Raw genomic sequence first — 19351 nt, 5'->3', positions numbered from 1 at the left:
CATTTACTACTTTTGGGGGACAATATTAGAAGATGTCAACACATTTCTAAGAATCTGTAATCTAGAACTACTATCCCAGATTTATATAGGATTTCAAGAAAAGCAAACTAGTACACTGACTTTCTTTCTCCTTCCCATCAAGAGATCCCTACAGGACAGAGAGGACACAAATATCAGACTTAGGATATACAAGCATGTGTGTTTGGAGTGGTAGGGTGGTGGATTAAAACTACTTCAACATGTAACATGTATATAGCAGTCACTGAGGTCGGCACATTTTGCATATTATCTTATGTAATCTTCACAGCCTCTAGAAGCAGATACTATGATGCCCATTTTACAAATGAATAAACTTAAGGGCAAAGAAATTAAACACCCAGCAAGTAGTGGAGTCACAATTCAAACACAGACACACAAAACCCTATGCTTTCCCCTCTAGATCACCCTGACTTCCTGGCAGTACCATGAGATTATGAAGTTAATTTAATTGAAAGCAGTTATCTTAGAATAAATGTGTTCTAACTCAAATTGGCATAAAATTTTAATATCTAGATTGAAATGAAACGAAGAATGCAAAGTACCCAGGAACCAAAACAAACAAAGCCACAATGCAAAACAGTGTAGCTTTTAAAATAATTAATTTTTAGGTCTTCCAATATTTACTGAACCTGACCAAAGAATGTACTGCCCAAGTATAGGCCACTTATAATTCCTTAATACTAAAATATTAGTTGGAATGTTTATAATGATAATTTTCTGATATTTTTCAAATAATCTAGGAATATTAACATATGTGATGCTACGTTTGTTTGCAAAAACTTAGCTCCTTAGTAAATAAACTCGCCTAACTGTAAAATCAGCTTTATCCATATGAGAAAAAACACACCATGTATTAATATTTGATTTTAATTGTTTTTACGAGAGATGTAATACAAAACTTGGACACTGGTTCCTCTGAAGACCTCAATATAAAACCAAAGCCCAATACTTTTTAAAAACCTTGAGTGTTTCTCTTAAGCCAAAATCAACTTGTATGAGGCTTTACGCCTACATATTTGCCTCATGTGGCTACTCATTTGCCACAACTATCTACCCAATTGTCTCACCTATGGTCTTAACATATAAACAGAAACGAAAAATAATGAAAGTCCTTGGAATCAACTTTTACATAAACCAGTTTAAAATTCATGTTTTATTTCTATGAGAAGTAAATTGGCATTACTTAGGATAACTGAGACAAGTAAAACAATCATTTCTGAAAAAGAAGAACCTAATCCCTGGTACATTCTGACAGAAGCTAGTATATTGTGAAATCTCCTTCTATCCAAAATGATAATCAATAACAACCTAGTGAGGCTTTTTTGGGACGCAGAGAATAAACTAAAAGAAGGTGACCAATTGCCTGGGTTTGGCTGGAAATGAGGGAGTTCCTGGGAATGTGGGACTTTCAGTTTTAAAACCAGGATGAGTTGTCCACCCTTACTAAGGAGTAGAGAACATGTCTGGATGTCTGGATACTTGATAACATGCAGTTAAAACTAGTTTTTTTCTAGTTACCCTCCCCCCAAATCACAAACTCAATTCTATTTTTACCTCATTCGAGCCCCAGTGAACAAACAGAAACTAATAAGATACACATTAGTAGTTAAGGAAGGAAGGCATACCTTTTTAATGAGAATCCACCTTCAGGCATTAAACTGACCAGGGACTTGTGAAGTGAAATTTTAAAAAATGAATTCACTTTTCCCTACTGGAAAAACTTCCAATTTTTGCTGCTTATACTATTTTTATAACACTGATGATTTGAGCTGAAACAAAGCCAAGATGCCCCATTCTTTGGTTGATGTCAACAAACATTAATTCCTTTTTGCAGGAAAAGAGAAGTCTATCCCTTAAGAGTAGTATGTCAGGACCAAGGAAATGACATAGGAAAGTTTTAAAGAGTAAGAGCTAATATTGTCTTCCTACCAGCATCTCAAAGCTAGTCAGAGATCAGTATAAATTATTTATATACACCAACCTGTAGGTCAGAAGAGTTTATCAGACTTGATTAAACAATTTCAAGCCTAAATGTCCCAGCTGTGCAACATAGCCCTCTGAAGCCATACCAATAAGATGACTCACCAATTGGCAGGTATCTTAGGTTCTACGAATAACGGATGTCTGCCTGGATGAGAACAAATGCATGTGCCCAACAGACGACCTCATCCTGCTTGGCTAAGAGAGGAGACAGGCTAAAAAACTGGTCAGTAGTATAGTACTTATTTTATAATGGAAAGAATCAGACTTTGCTCTAAAGAAGAGACTTATATAATTCATGCAGATTTTTAAAATGTCCTTTGTACATATTTTATATTCCAATTTTCACTTACCAGAAAAGTACAACAGAATAAGATCTAAGAGGATAAAAATCCATTTTATGACCCTCAAATTAGAAATAACTGAAAGTAAGAATCATCATACTGAGTTCACTACTTCAAGAAACGTGAAGTCAGAGTCATGAGAAAAATAAATCCATATTTAAACCCTCCTATTATATTTAATGACTTGATGTCAGTTTCCACTCAAGTGAAAATTAGTAGTTCACATTTGAGTTCTAGTTCACTGATGTATATCCTTATGTGAAAACTGACACCATGCCACAGTTAATAAGATATGGGTTTATAAATATGGAGTTTAAAAGAAACTTACCCTTTCCCTTTGTGCAGCTCTGACTTCCAACCCAGTTTCTATAGAAACAGGAGGACAAGTGCCAGTGCCAGAAGTCTGCCAATTAGAACTCATCTTTTAGTTGCTGAATAATAAAGCCATATCCCAAAGTCGGCTATAGGTTTTTGTCAGTAGTTCCTAAAAAGAAACCCAGGAGGAAAAAAAGACGTTTAACCAATTACTATACTTAGAAATGCTCCCTCCATTAAACTTGGCTATTAAAAAAAAATAGAGGAGTAGATCAAATACCATATGTGTTAAAAATTGTTTTTAATTAGGGCTTCAGACATCTCTAATCCTAAGGAACAGCAAACAGAAGAAAAGGTGTCTTTGAAGGTTCAAAATACCTTTAAACCAATACATTAAAGAAAAAACCCACTGATGTATCACAGAAATAAAGTATTTTCAACCACCGAACCTTAAAGTTCAGATGAATTCACTCTTCATGTGGAACGAATTTTCAGTAAGATTATAACACTGCAAAGGGTAAACTTCACAAATGAAATAAATGATGACATAGGTAAGTCTCCACTAAAAACAAACCTCTCATGTCTCAAGAGAAATCTATAAATCACAAATGAATCTAGAAAAGTTTTCTAGAGATGCTGACATTGCTGTGCTTGATGAAAAATCCCCCAAAACACATATGCCAATTTACAAATTAAAAAACTGTGAAATGTGAGAATAATCTGGCTGCAATTTTTCATTTCATATTGACATGGTTGCTTGGTGAATGTATTTTAGAATGTTTGATCATAAAAAATTTCACATTAAAAATATCATTCCAGGGGCCGGCCCCGTTGCCGAGTAGTTAAATTCGCACGCTCCGCTTCGGCGGCCCAGGGTTTCACCGGTTGGGATCCTGGGTATGGACATGGCACTGCTCATCAGGCCATGCTGAGGCGGCATCCCACATGCCACAACTAGAAGGACCCACAACTAAAAATACACAACTATGTACCAGGGGGCTTTGGGGAGAAAAAGGAAAAATAAAATTAAAAAAAAAAAACATTCCTGTATCAAAATTGATATACTGCAATTTAGAGTATTCTCTGAACATCCGTACTGGACCATTCCCTTTACTATATATGAATCTTCATATTTCTTTTATTATTTGTCACTGTGAACTTTAGTATGAATTACATTCTTGCTTCTTGGTGCTATGCGAGGAAAATCAGTTTATTTATGAAGTTAGTATCATATTACAAAAAAAAACAAGGGCAATTGGGAATCACTCCTCAATCCTGTCCACAACCATCCTACTATTGAAAGCTCTAAACCCAGCTCTACCAAACTTTCTAAATTGTGGGGCACCTATCAGCAAACACAGCTGCTCAAATGTTCTCATCTCTACGTATAAAAAATGTGTTCTGGGGCTGGCCCCGTGGCTGAGTGGTTAAGTTCGCGCGCTCCGCTGCAGGCGGCCCAGTGTTTCGTTGGTTCGAATCCTGGGCGCGGACATGGCACTGCTCATCAAACCACGCTGAGGCAGCGTCCCACATGCCACAACTAGAAGGACCCACAGCGAAGAATATACAACGATGTACTGGGGGGCTTTGGGGAGAAAAAGGAAAAATAAAATCTTTAAAAAAAAAAAAAAAAAAAAAAAATGTGTTCTATCTCGCAATGAAAAGAGAGGATTAGAGAGACAAGACTCACTCTAGACTGCGAAAGAACGCACTTGCTGAACACAGCTTTCAAGTAGCTGTTTAGGAACATCTTCCTTTAAGAGTTTTTAAACTTTTCATTACAGCTGAGACAGAATCTCTAGAACATCCATTCAATGAAAGAACACTGTGGAGAAACGCTCTTGCTTGTAGACAGAATAGGAAGGGGAGAAAAATTATAAGCATAACAAAATAAGCAAGAACCAACCAACTAGGATAGGCAATAGTAACCCCCCTCACCCCATCTTGATGGGAGACCTCTAGTAAATTCTCTGATTACCGGAACCTTACTATCTAAGAACTTTTTTGTTTCTACTTTTCTTGTTGAAAATATTCTTTAAATGCTTTAAAGCAAATGTCATTGACTAATGCACAAATCTAAGAATCTTATGCACAAGGGATAAGATTCTAATCATCCATTGTATTATACAGAATATTTAAGCATCTACATCTTAAGCAGTGCTTCCCAAACTTTAAAGTACATATAAATAAATCATCTGGAGATCTCCTTCCATTCAATGGTCTGAGGTGAGGCCCTGCAATTCTGCATTGCTAACAAGCTTCCAGGTGATGCTAATGGTGCTGATCTGAGGATCACACTTTCAACAGCACGGATTCTAGAAGACCGGGCAATATACATACCGCACTGAACCCAAACTATACTCTGAAAGTTTTTGGTTTTGATTTTCAAACAGTCTTTAAGAGGTTGAATGTATATGTGTTGGGTATGTTTAAGATTTGTCTCTAAAGCGGTGGTTCTCAACCCTGGCTACACATCAGAAACACCTCAGGAACTTTTTACTTCTAATAGCTGGGACTCTCTCTCAGAAATTCACTTAAATTGATCTAGGTGAATGGGACTCTGCCAAGGCCCCAGTATTGTTTTTGTTTTAAGCGCCCAGGTGATTCTAATGTGTAGCCAGCTTTGAGACCTCTGCTATCGACTGCAGAAAACTTCTAATTAAGGAGTCTAGTTACTCAAGTGTTTCTGTATATAAAGAGTATACATAACTAGATGCTTATCTTGGGATCAAGTTAAAATTACTGACAGTGAATTTCTATACACTAAAATACAAATTTTGTGGAACATCAATTTTCCCAATATGCCTTAAAATACGTAATAAAAAATATACATGTATATAGCACCTCGAAGTGTTAATTTTGCCTGTAAGGATAGTTCCACTCTGGACATAGATGTAATAACATACTTATGCATAAAAGTTTTTTAGTAAGTCCTTTTCCTGGGTAAAGAAATCTGTTGGTCACCTGAGAAAGGTCAGATACCAATTTAGCACTTAAAAATTGTATAGTTATAGACACATGTATCTGATTTGCACAGAATGACAGCCATTTCACAAAAAGACCCTCTACATTGAACTTTTAGTATGGAAGTTTGGTTTGCCACTGCGAGAAAAACTGCAAGTTATGAAATATAGAAAGCATGGTCAGTGAGTTATAGCAGAAACTATATATGACTACAGTAGAAACTGTTATGACAGTTTGCTGAAAGCAGAAAAAATAAGAAATGACATGTTGAGAAAATGAGGGGGTACTGGGAGGAAGACTGCTTTGAAACCTAGGATGGCCAACAATTATGAGTATGAAGAAGAAATAAAGTCTCTATTACTGTACTTAAATACAAGAACACTGCTGATCTCTGAACAAGAACATATTCGCAGTCTTACAGAGAATCTGAAATGCTAATTTATCTTCGAAGGAAATATTATCTTTGACTTGCAAAGGGTTGAAACGTTTCCTATTTTGAATTACTTATACTTCGTTTGTCTTCAATTAGTGTAGCTAATTAATTCTTCAAATATTTGGGTACCTATTATATACCAGGCATTATTCTAGATCTTGGGAATAAGTGAAGGAAGTTTATATGTTACTTTCCTGAAACAGGTAGTCAAATCTTGATCAAATCACATCACTCCCCCTGCTTAAAAGCTCCAATGGCTTTCCATTGCATTCGGCCTTTAGAATAACTCCATACCCTTTGTCTTCGGCGACAAGGCCCTAACTTGCAGTTTACTATCGTCCTTCTTCCATCAGAATGTAAGCTCCACAAGGAAAGAGGAACTTCTCCATTCTCTTCACCAATATACTCCCAAGATCTAGAATAATGCCTGGTATATAACAGGTACCTAAATATTTGAAGAAATAATTAATTAGCTACGCTAATTGAAGACAAATACAGTATGGATCATTCAAAATAGGATATATTTCAACCACTTACAAGTCAAAGATATACTCAACTTTATAATTCCATTCTGTCTCAATTCTATTAGTAACTTAGCGAGTATTAGAGCTAGGTGATGGTTCATTCATGGAAAACAAATTACATGTGTACATACATACACACTCGATCCTAGAATCATTTTCAATTTTAATGTAAGATAGACTACAGTCACATTATGTTTAGAGTAACATCTGAAAACTCACGGATATCTCCATCAGTTCTGGCAGTGTCCCTTAGCCAAGTCACAGAACTTTTCTGGTATCCCTACAGCATTTCATAAACTAAACAGTGGCCCTTCTTCACAGACTGTTACAAGGCAAAATTAACTAGGCTGGATTGAATTCTTTGGAGAAATAATTACATGACTATAAAACTGTTACTTAAGTGACAATTTCAAGTGATAAATTCCTTGGCATTTGCAGTTTCATTCTTCTTGTCTCTGCAACAGCTTTGAATTTATCTTCTGGAAGCTCCTCCTTTCAGCTTCAGAGACAGAGACACTATTCTGGCTCTCCTACCTGGGCTTCTCTTCCAACACCATCCTCCCTTCCCATGCTTTAAATACATTACAAGTTTATACTTCGGCACTCTACTGTCTGTGGGCCAGTATTGCTCAACATGTGGCCACTGACCACAGACTACCTCACAATTACCTGGGGAGCCTGCAAAAGAACAGACTCCTGGGAGATGCTGGCCCTAACAAATCCCAGAATGCCTGGTGTTGGAGCCAAGGGCCTTTACCTTTACTAAGAACTGCAAATGCTGATACACTCTATTGTTTGAAATCCACTGCCCAGATATTTTCTCAAGATGGCAGCTTTAATCCCATTCCAGCCTCTAGAAAAAAGTAGTGAGGTACAACAGTACAGTGACCACAAGCCCTAGCCGGAACAAAAGCCTGATTCGAACCCTGGCTCTATCACTAACTAGCTGTCAGATTATGGTCTGTGGTGACACTTACATAAGACAATATGTGTACAGGACTTGGCAGAATGCTTGGTCTGAAGTGGGTATTTAATAAATGATTGCTATTATTAGTACTGTCGCTTTGTATCAACATGCCTCAACAGATTATCCATCCTCACTCCCCACCCTCCTCAAACTGGCTTGCTCTTCAGGATTCCCTATTTTTGTTGACCCAACCATTTTACTAGTTTTCCAGGCTTCAGCCTGCATCTTTTCCATCAATCAACAAACTGCTACACTATTATTCATGCTTGTCTGCCTGACAGCTCAATCCCAATCTCCCTCCATCATTCCACATCCTACTCCAACTAACAAATTATTTTGTAAAGCCTTTCTTGACCATCGCGGCTTAGAGGAACCTGTTCATATACTCATTCATATACTCATATCACCTGTAAAAATTCATTAGCAATTCATCAAATATTGGCTCATAACATCTTTCCTATAGTTGTCTTAAACTGTGAACTTTTTCCCTAAATTTAATTATTTACCTGTTTATATATCTAGTTTCCTCCATTAGAGTATAAATTGCTGACAGGTAGAGACTATTTGATACTTTCCTCTATATGCTCAGTACCTTAGTTCATAACAGACAGTCAGCATTCAAATGATTCTACAGAAACCCTACCTAAAAGCTTAATATTATAGCATTCAGACAGAATCATGTTAAGTAATTTTACCTTAAAGTCAAAATCTCTTCTTGGTTGTTAAGAACAATCTTGTCTGAGGGTTGAAGGAATTTTGTTACTCACAAAATTCCTCTGCTAAGAATTTAAAACTAGCTTGTAATTCAACTTTTCAAGAAAAGGGTCTTTTTCCTATGGAAATTTAAAGAGAGTAAATTGGAATGGAAGATGAAGGTGATGGTTAGTTAAGCCATAATCAGATATCCTAGTGCAAAAAGAAAAATAGATGCTGTACAAGCCATAAGCACTAGATTTATTGCCTCAGATAAACAGTTTGTAAACAGTAACGTGACTTAAGTTACAGAAGTGACAATATATAAAATGTAGCTTGTTTCACTATAGTCAGGCTAATTGCTATTTTCAATTTTAATACTCATAGCCAGGCTTTTCAAAATGACCACAAGTCAATTCAGAGATGTTCTTGGAACCATTTCCTTTATAGCAGAACCCCAAATTTAGATAAGAAACACACCGACAAACTACACAAATAATCCAAAAGGGCAGTTTCCAATTTATAAAACCAGAACTCTAGATCTAACACTCAACCCAATGAATAATTTTTCCTTCATGGTGCAGCTAGAAATAAAAAGATTTCATGAATAGTTTCAAAAAACTGTCATGCTGTGTACCTTTCCATTTTGCATGATATGGTTTCATATACAAATAAACAAATGCCCTGTTTGCAACACCTTTTTCTTGTTCTTGAGAGATGAAGCCTGGGACCTCAGAAAGACACTAAAGATGTAGAGATAAAGTGTAACATAATCTTCCACAAATCATCATAGCTACCTAAAATACTTGCTCACTAATCAGAAAAAATACTTAACGGGCTTTCAGTGTGGACTAGCCAGAGAAAGAAAATATACCAGAAACTGACATTTCTAAAAGGCATAAAATGCTGAAAGAAATACAGGTGAGCAATCATTTAGCAAAGCTTTAGATGGCAGCTAACTCATAAGCAGAGGTTTTAAAAACTCTTGTAAATGACACACTAAGAACCTGAAAAAAAATCACTGTACTTCACTTTTCTCCTTTGGAAAGAGATGAAAAACAAAATTTTCATGAAAGAGTAATTCTTATTAAAATTTTTTGATCCCATTTAAAACAAAGCAAGGGAACCTAAAATGTACTATATACTTAAAAAGTTGTGCTTGCGTTAAGCTGCCAAAGCTTCACACTTGCTTGTCAAGGAAAGGGGCTGGAAGGCCTCAGAAGGCTAGTAGGACTACATGGACAATGAAAATGGTAAGAGCAGACAAAAGCTAGATTTTTCTCAACATTGCCTATTCACTTCCCTAAAGTTGTAGTTACCTAATTTTATAATTAATTAATCTCTCTGTGGGATAAGAACAAAACAAACTTTCAGGTAGATTATCTATCATTCTCAGTCTGATGGTACACTTTTTTTTTTTTGCTATATACCATAATGTTCTTAACTTGGAGGTTTAGAAGTCAGTGTTTGTAATGAGCAACATTTTTACAGGAGCAAGTTCTTCCAGCACCATTAAATCACCACTAAGGGTGAGGGCCACAGTTAATGGAAAACGTCAAAATGTTAAAGGATTTAAGGCTGTAGGTCCCGAATCCATAACCAGGACTTTACTACTTTGGCTCCCACATTAAAATATTTTTTTCATGTTAAAATAAATTTAAAAATAAAAATACCAAGTAGAACAAAAGTTCTGGCCTGGAATTTCATAAATACAACACTTTAGTGAGGTGAAGAAGCTAGTAACAGCAGCAGAGTCCCTACACACTTCCAATCAGAGAAACATATACAAAACATTAAAAGCCCTCACCCTATTAATTATAATGCATTTTTGATCTCTAAAAACCCTCTTACCTGTTTACAAGAGTTTATACAGCTGTTTGCCACTGGAACACCACCTTGCAGAGTATAACCGTGGCATCCTTTGTTGATAATCACCTGTTGCCTAAGTAATCATCATCCCGCATGGAGACAGACAGCACTAGGGCTCTTCCATCCGAGGTTAAAATTCAAAACAAGCCCAACAAGCCTGCATTTCAAGGTGGTCTTCGTCTGCAACTAGTTACGTTTAAAACTGGCAAACAACAATGGTGTCTGAAGCCAATGGTGCAGCACTGCTGGCTTCCTCTTGAACTCCAGCGTTGTCACTGTGCACCGAAGTCTCCTGCTGCAAACAGGGGAGTTGTTCTCCTGTACTGGGAACAGCTTCCAAAACTCAGGAGCCCCTGTACAGGATAATGCAGGAACTAAAGGCAAACACTTTTTCCTCCTTAAGGATGCCTCCATTTTTTTCCTCACAATCTGTACTACCAACCGAAGTGACTGGGCCTGAGTGTGCGTTCGTACCTATGAAACCGTCACGGTGCATGCACATCCAAGGCATGTGGAACCACAGGTCAAATAAGGCACAGATACCAAGTAACGGTTCTAATTACAAACGCTAGCTCTCAGGAACTCTTCATCCATTCAGAACTAAACCCATCACTGCATAACTCTGGTAAGAAGCCCCTGGAGACGGAGGAGCTCCTCAAATGTGTCAGGAAAGGCTTTATTAACATCATCAATAACATTTAAAAAGCAAACGGAGCATTTCTCCTTCTTTTGGCAATTTGGTGCAAAGGTTAAGTGCAAGATAAAGCAATTTCAAACTTTTCTTCAAATTAAAAATGAAACTAAGGCCAAACGTGATGGGTGAACAAAATAAATCAAAACTTAAATTTCAGCAACTCCGGCTCTTCAAACCAGCAAAGCCCCCGACTCGTGCACTGTGGTGAGGCTTACGGTGCTTGCCCCGGCTTCTTGCGTGCCAGCAAACAGCACCATTTCCTCATCAAGTTGAGGACTGAGAAGCAAATGATCCCCTTCACTGCAAACAAAGGGGGTCACGGTAACACTAGTGATCCTTCAGAATTGACACACCGTGATAGTCAAAATGATGGTCTCCCTGCTTCTTGCTCAAGACATACAAGATCTGAGCAGCAGCAAGTACCCCCTCAGCTGCAAACAAAGGGGTCAAAGGTTTGCCGTCAATTCACTTCCAGGCAGAAAAACATTTTCCTCAAAAGAAACAATTTATTTAGAATAAAACAAAAGCAGCTCAACTGTGAGCGCACGTTTGAGTGACAGCTACTTTTAAGCTGTGTGAGCCATAAAAAGGGTTTTTCTTTACTTTTCCAGAAATCTTGTGTACACAGCACAAAGCAAGAGGTCATTTTTTTTCCACTTAAAACACCGGCATTGGCATCACAATAGCAGATACACAACTTTAAGCTGCCATTTTAGTAAAATGCACAAATACTAAACAGATTAGCTTTCTTCCATCAAGAGGCCCATGTAAACTCCACATAAGCCACAACTTCTCTTCAAAAAGGTCCATTAGAGCTTTGAATTCCATATCTTCATCCGCTGTTCACCAGTTTTGCTTGCGGGGGGGAAAAAAAGGTTATTCAGTACAAATGTTTACAATATTAAAAATATATATATTTCCCCTATGCCATTATAGATGAACATAATGTTAACAAGACCTTCCTGGATAGTCCATCTTGACTTCAAAAAGCACCAATAATACCCACTGGCACAAACTTTGAAATGAATCTACTGTATGAATAGACAAATAACAAGTAGAACAATAGGGTGGATTTTCTTAAAGACTGCAATTAAGTGAGGATTATAGGCCTGAACATATCCTTTACACTCATGTAACTGAGTAAAACACATCAAAAAAATTCATAAAAAAGCAAGTTTATAATCAATATATTCTAAATATAACTTAAAAAAATGAAACTATAAAAAGGTGGAGTTTAGTCAAACTTTTACCCCCTCGATTTTCATTCTGTAATTTATATGGAGCAATACAGAACTACTCTGTTATTGTAGAAAGGGGTCAGGATACAAAGCCATTTAAAAACCCACCTTCATCTGTGTTACCAAAGACAGCAGCTGTTATTTTCTTTTAAGAAAATACTCATACAAACAATTGCTAAACAGCCAAAGAACACTTTAGGACTTTTACTTTTCAACTCAGTTTAAATCATACATATAAAATTCTTCATTAAGCAAGACAGTTCACTGTAGTTACCTGAAATTATTTTCTCCCTTTAGAGACATCACTATAACCAGAATGTTAACAGGGTGAGCTCCACTTCTCTTGTTTTCATACCTAACTCCTACTCAAAATCAAACACTGTGGCACAGACAGAAAAAAAAATGTCCAAAAATTCTCTCCAAAAATTTAACATGAAAGGTCATTAAGGCCGTCTTCTCAACAGGATTTCCTAATTCTGTTACCACAGAGTTTTGGGTGAATGGTTCCTCTGTGGATCCAAACTGCAGTTCAAGCTGTACCTGCATAATGAGCAATTTCACCATCTAAAGAAGGTGGACTTAAAATTAAGGGAAAAAAAGCACTGTCAGTGAAAACTTGCTCATAAAATAGTTTTAAAATAAACCTAAACAGTGTTTGACTCTGAAAGCAACAAATACACGCCTAATTTTTACCACTGTACCTGAAATAATCTAATTAAGAAGGGCCAAAGTTCTATTATCTTCAAAATATGACAAAAGCTTATACCAGCCAGAGGATGGACATTTTAAGATATAATCATTAAAGAGAAAACTCTACCTACTCTCAGTTGAGAGTCAAAGTATGTACCTTAAAGCAGGAATTTAAATTTTTGTGTGGAAAACTCTTTATAGTAATCCCAGTTACAACCAACAAAATAATATTAAAAAATTAGCTAGGAGCTGAATGATTGCTTAACTTTCCACAAAGTTTGCAGTTATGATTTACAAGTCTTAATTAGCGTGATGTTTTTCACCAGTAATACTTTATAAGTCATTAAATGATATAATGAAGAAATTTTCTTTCCATTCATTTGAATTGAGTTCCGGAAAAATCAATTAAACAATATTTAAAAAAAGAAGAAAAAATTGGTTGTTATAGGGAACACCCAATGTTGAGATTATGAAGTTCTGGCTAATCAGAATGAGAACCAGATAGTTTTAGACTTTTGCTTTCATTCCATTCTGAAGGTTTAAGTAGATAGTTTACCAATATTATGAACCTGCACAATAGAATGGGCAACACAAATAAGAGAGTCATCTAAGTGATAGCACTCCATAGGTAAGCACTGAACTAAACATAATTAGTTATTTATAATACATACATTTAGAAATGGTATCAAGCCATTGTTTCAAAAACAGTGAAGCACAAATTGCCCAGATCTAACAAAAGTCACGATGTCAGATAAAGATTCAAATAAACACGGAGCAAAAACCACAGTACTATTCAGTAAGCTGTTGCCATCAACATAAAAAAAAGAAAAGAAAAAAGAAAAAGGGGAAACCACACACACTTTGGATTATAGTAAAATTAGATGTGATGGACTTCACTCCCTAAAGGAGTAAATCTTATCCAGCCATCTCATCAAGATATTCAAAAGTTAATGGTTAGTAAGATTATTTAAACTGGAAAAATGTATCTAGCCACAAATTGTACTTTGACCCCATGTATAGAGAGACTACACTTGCATTAGTTTCTGAACTATTTCATACTAGCATGCCAAGTATGGCTTTTTAAAAGCAAAAAGCACCAAAAGTCTTAATTGTAGAATTTCAGGCATTTTCCTACAGGCTAACCAAGGACCTTTGCGCTCACAGCCTAGTCCCATCCTTCTCTCAAATGGCTAGTTTTTCCGGTTTAAAAACAAAAAACACGAAAACTTCCAAACTTAAAAAGAAAATTGATAAATGCACAGTGAAAACCAAAAAGGATGACACAGCAGTGATGAGGCTTTCATGCTGACATGCATTAGACACCTGTCATAACAGAAAATAAAAAACTATATGACGTTTCCCTGGGTTATTATTGGTGCTATTTCAAAACTACCAGCTTTGATAACAGAAAGAGAACAGTTGGGTTCTGCCAGGCTTTCAATAAGTCATTTTCACGGAATAGAAACATGACCATGATCCACAAGGTCCTAAAGTTTCTAATCATAATTAAAGATCAAGGGCCTTAGCTAATGTCCTCAGCATTTAAATCAAGGAGGGAAATATACTTATTAATGACCTGAGAAACTAGGGGTGGGGCAGAGGGGTAGATAAAAAAGTAAGACAAAAAAGAAAATGATTCATCACTGTTAAGCAGCAAAAGCCCTTGTTAACAACCAGAAGTTGATATAATCTTCAGTTTTGAAAAAAACTGTGAGTGGATTAAATTATTCTGAATTAATTCCAGATGTCTGGGAAAATAAAACAATAAAAAAGGGTTTTCCTACAGTGACATTTCAATTCTCTGGTTAGAGACCAGTGAAAATATTAAACACAAAATTGTGAAGATATTCAAAACATTTTCAATAATGTACTGTCATCGCTGCTTAAATATGAAAATAAAAATACAAGCAAAATTTAAAAAGACCACGTCAAAGGCATTTTATGATGACTTTAAAAAATTCTGCAATCCAGATATGGCTGATTAATGCCCATTGAAACAAAAGGTGACACACTAGCCTGCAGACAACTCTTCTTTCTATTATTGAAATCAGAAATTTGAATGGATAAAAAACCAAAAACTCATCTTTGATGAAAAACACAAGTTTTGAAATATGCACAAATTAGAACTGTACCTGCTACACCTCTCTGAAAGTCAGTAAAAACATCCACCACACACCAATAACTGACCAAAGAATTCTGATTTTCAAAGCACCTACTCACTTCTTGCATACTAGTGTAAGCATAAGACATATATGGTTTGTAACATACTCCTCAATTTTTACTGAACAGTTACAGCTACAAACCAAAAGTGCATATACGGGATACAGAACTCAAGAACTAATGATAAAAATGCGTATATTAAAGCAAACTCTCTGGGAATAAACCGTGTACTTTAAGAGAAATACTCAAATACCTGATTTTAAAAATTACATTGCTACACAATTCACCAGCTTATACTTTTGAGATCCCTGATCGAATTTCAGCCACACAAATAACATTTCTGGTACAGGAATTACTCATCTACATACCAATGAAGCCATCTTTAGGTGTCTATTACCATCTTTATATAGTCAGTGGGCTCTTCTCCAAATTCTGACTTGTCAAAATTTTGGTTTTGTTACTTTGAGGATTTTTTTAAGCTCAAGGTTAAAAAAGAAAAAAAAATGAAGAAAAAGAGGAAAACAAGTTACTCATAAGAGTAGGAACTCCTAATTAAAGTAAATCCACCTGCCTGCTACCTACAAGGGCATCCCTTTCACTTAAAATAATAGCTAAAGTGTCTTGACTTCTATTTTAAAGGTTTATAAAAATATAAAAAAGAAAAAAACTACAACTAAACAACTAATTAAAAAGAAAATTTCATCTGATGCTGTATCCCATTACACATCACAAAACAGGAACCATGTCAAAGTATTAAATACACGTTACACATGGACTTTAGGACGCACCACGGACAATGATCATGACCAGGTAATCTTCTTCAGATTTGGCCAGTGCCTTGGCAGGGGAATCCAGGAACTGCTGGGAGAACTCACAGGGTGGGAAGGCATGAAGGACCCCGGTGTTTTCTTTGTCTTTGTTGCCCCCCACAGGGAGGCTGATCACCCCAGCGGCCTGCTTTTGCTTTAAATAGGACACAAGGTTCCTAAGTGGCCTCTGAGTAGAGGTGGCAGTGTCTGACGTGGCGGAGGAAGAGGAGGATCTGCTGTCAGAACTTCCAGGCACAGCCAGAAGAATGGCATAACCATTGGGCCCTGCCACTTTGATGCGTCGAGTTACTTCATCCAACTTGGGCTGGTCCAAACGAAGACGCTGAGTGATCTTGAGCTGAGCCACTTTGCCTCCAGTCGAGCCCTCCACAAGAAGACTACTAGCCACTTGGAGGTCTCCTTGCAACAGATGCATGTTGGAAGGAAAGTTGCTGTTCTTCAATAGAAGCATGCCCTGCCAGGCCAAACAGAGTTTGGGAGAGGCTGCTGCTGCAGGGGCTGTCCCACCATCCTGTTTCTGGGAAGGGGACTTCAGCTTCGACGAAGCAGTGCTGGTGCTGGCTGCACTCCCATCAGACCGGTCTTCTTTTTTCAAAGGACTTTTTCCCTCAGTGGGAGCAGCTGTCCGGTGCTTCCTATCCCGTTCAGCTGATGCGGAGTTTTTACGGTCTCGCTTGTCACCCTGGCTCTTCTCCAAACTACCTCGTCTGTCTCTGATTGGAGAGGGCCTTTCCAAGACAAGACGCGAGGATCGATCATTGTCACTGTTGTAGCGATCCCGGCTACTGCTCAATTCTGGACTGCGGTCAGGAGAAGGAGCGCAGTGACGTTTTCGTGGACGGTCGCTCTCAGGGGACCTATCCAGATGCCGCCCACCACTCTCCTCTGGCAGCCTTCGCTTCCTAGGCTGGTCTCTGCTGCTGGGCAGATCTCGCTCACCTCTGTCCCGGTCCAAGGACCAGCCATCCCGCCTGCGATCCAGGCTATCCAGTGGCTCATAAGCAGGTACAGCAGTAGCTGCAGTCCGAGTGCTGCGTTCACGGACTGGGGGTGGGGGTGGCACCCAATCAGAGTCAGCATAAAGGTCTCTATCACGATCTCTGTATAGTAAGGGTGGCGTCCTATCCCGAGCCCCCCTCAAAGGGTCAGGTGCCCGATGTCCAAAAGCATCTGTTACCAATTCATAATGAGTTAACGGCAGGGGCTGCAGATATTGCTGCTGGTAACGATGTTCTGTGTCTGCAAAGTCTACTCTAAGGCGACGATCTGGGCCACCGAGGGGGAAGCCCCGCATATGGGTCCAGGCAGCATGAGCTGCATCCAGGCTTTCATACTGGATATACGCCCAACTATCACCTTTGCGGTAGTCTATGGTACGTATTGTGCCAAATCTGTCAAACTCTCGAGCCAGGGCAGCAAGAGGCACCCAAGGTCCCAGGCCACCTACCCAGAGGCGGGTGGTGGGTGTTGCTTTACCATAACCAATTTTGATAGGATTCCGAATTATAATTTTGCCAGACATTGCTAGTTTGGCCCGGTGAGACATGTCTAGGTTCTCAAATTTGAGAAAGCCATAGGTACTGGTCTGGCCCCGAGAAGGCCTTTTGATGTCTACTTCTGTGATGACTCCAAAGCGGTCAAAAGCCCTTCTCAGATCACTCTCTGTCACAGTGATGTCTAGGTTGCCCAAGAAAAGCGTCCGGTTAGCTCGCTGATCATCCTCGGGTGAGATCTCATCCACTTCTCTGAAAGGAGCAGCACCTGCTCCAGCTCCCACCCTTGGCTCAAGACTGTATGCTGGGCGCACTCTCTCATAGAACGGGTAGTCTCGCTCCCTCTCTAGCTCTCGGGGCAACGGTGGCGGAGGTGGAGGAGGCAGGCGGCCAAGAGCCAATTGCTGCAACCGGTAGTCTCTGTATCCCAAGGCTGCGCCACCAGGGGAAAGTGATCTCTGGCCGCCACCACCTCCTCCAGGCGGGTGCCGGTGACCACCTACAGAGGCCCCGACCACGCCGGCTGACGGGGGATAAGCATCTTTGTCTAAAGGGGAACGGCTGCGGCGCCGGCTCACATACACCGCTTCTATCTTCAGGGGCCGGTCATAGAGCACCAGGCGGCCTCTGGCATGCTTGGCCGCCCGCGCGTCCTCTGGCCGCCGGAAGTTCACAAAGGCTACTCGCTCATCCCCGCTGCCAGAACCCGAGAGATGACTGATTTTGACACTTACATCACCGAAGCGTTTGAACTCGTGAAACAGTCCGTCCTCCACAGCTTCGTCACTCAGCTGGGACCCCAACTCGCTTATCTTCAGCGTCTTGTATTCCCCGCCGTCCCCGCCGCCAGGAGCTGAGGAGGCGGCCCCAGAGGAACGTGACTCCCCGCCTCCACCCCGGGAGCTGCTGCGCGACTCGCCCCCGCCCGAGGAATTTTTGGTGCTCGGGGAGCTGTAACTGTGCAAGCGGCTACTGGAGCTGCCCCCACCGGTGTCATACTCGCGGCTGCCCCCTCGGCTGCTGGACTTGTCCAGGTGAAGGCTGCGCCGCGACCCGCCGCCGCTGTCGGTCTTTCCGCTGCTGCTCCCATTGCTGCCACCAGAGCCCCCTAACTTCTTGCTCCGCTCCCCGCGGGAAGTCGAGTCCTCGCCACCACGCGAGCGTTTGGGCTTGACTGGGGAGCGCTCTTTCCCCTTCATTGTTGCGGGTCGCCGGAGGTCGTCTTCGCGGAGCTGGTGAACCCGCCGCCCCGCGCTCGCTTCACACAGCGGAACCGCACGCCGCCATCTTGGACTCCGCCGCGGCAAAGGCTCCCGCCCCGCAGTCCTCATTGGTCAATTAGCACTTCTCCTCTACAGTCTCATTGGGAAAACTGTTTGTCTGTCTTCAGATCTCCCCGCGCTCGGGGAAGGCGCCCGCCCGGCCACTGTTATTGGGTTCCCAACGTCCTAGTCAGAGTACCTCATTGGTCCTACTCGTTGTCCATCTTAACGGTTCCTCGCGCCAGGCTGTAGCTCCGCCCCTTGCACTCTATGGTCACCTGACCCAAAGTCTGGAGGCGTTGATTGGACAAAAAGTCTGCCCCGTAACGGTACTTCTTGAGAGGTGAAAGCAGTGATCCCACCTCCTCATCCCTTTCATTGGCTTGTGACCCTGTCTTTTAACCCACTATTTGGGAAGTCGGGCCATCTGCTCTGGCGTTTTTTCCTGAGAGGCCGGCTCACAAAGATCTCGCGAGAGAGAGAGCGCTCTCTCTTTCGACTCCCTTCTTCCAACTCCTCCGGCGGCCGAAAGAAGTTTAAATCTGATTGGATGTTTATGAGGAAGTTGATAGGCTGAAATAAGTGTCCATCACTCGCTTAAAGGGGTAGGCCCATATACTGAAGGGACTGACTGAAGGTGAAAAAGCAGAACACGCGCCTGCTGTGCGACGTCACTTAGACGTCGCGAGGTGGGGTTCGCGAGTCAGCTCCGCCTCTCCGCGCTTTCGGCGTTCTCTCTTCAAACATTGGTTCGGTCCCGTGGTGTACTTGGCTGTGCTTCGACCCTCGGAGCTCGAAATTTCTGGGCTCCTCGCTTCCTACCTGTGCGGGAGAAGGGACTGGCTGGCCAGGGTCT

The 19351-nt window shown here is 40.1% G+C and overlaps 1 protein-coding gene across 2 annotated transcripts; it reads right to left on the bottom strand.

The window, feature by feature from the left end:
* Positions 1 to 11308: 11308 nt before the first annotated feature.
* Positions 11309 to 18776, bottom strand: RBM15 (RNA binding motif protein 15). Of its 2 annotated transcripts, none has more exons than XR_006886021.1 (2): positions 15279 to 18776; positions 11309 to 11677 (listed from the first exon to the last, which is right to left on the bottom strand). XR_006886021.1 is itself a non-coding variant. In XM_046645473.1 (2 exons), the coding sequence occupies exons 1-2, from the start codon at positions 18562 to 18564 to the stop codon at positions 11655 to 11657; spliced, it is 2889 nt and encodes a 962-aa protein (XP_046501429.1). In that variant the 5' UTR covers positions 18565 to 18776; the 3' UTR covers positions 11309 to 11654. The 2 variants fall into 2 exon arrangements, 1 of the variants encoding a protein (XP_046501429.1); XM_046645473.1 differs by having other exon boundaries at positions 15699 to 18776.
* Positions 18777 to 19351: the final 575 nt, after the last annotated feature.

This window comes from Equus quagga, chromosome 18 (genome assembly GCF_021613505.1).
Source record: "Equus quagga isolate Etosha38 chromosome 18, UCLA_HA_Equagga_1.0, whole genome shotgun sequence".
In the NCBI taxonomy this organism is placed as follows: Eukaryota; Metazoa; Chordata; class Mammalia; order Perissodactyla; family Equidae; genus Equus; species Equus quagga.
This window is presented reverse-complemented; position numbering and strand designations above follow the sequence as displayed.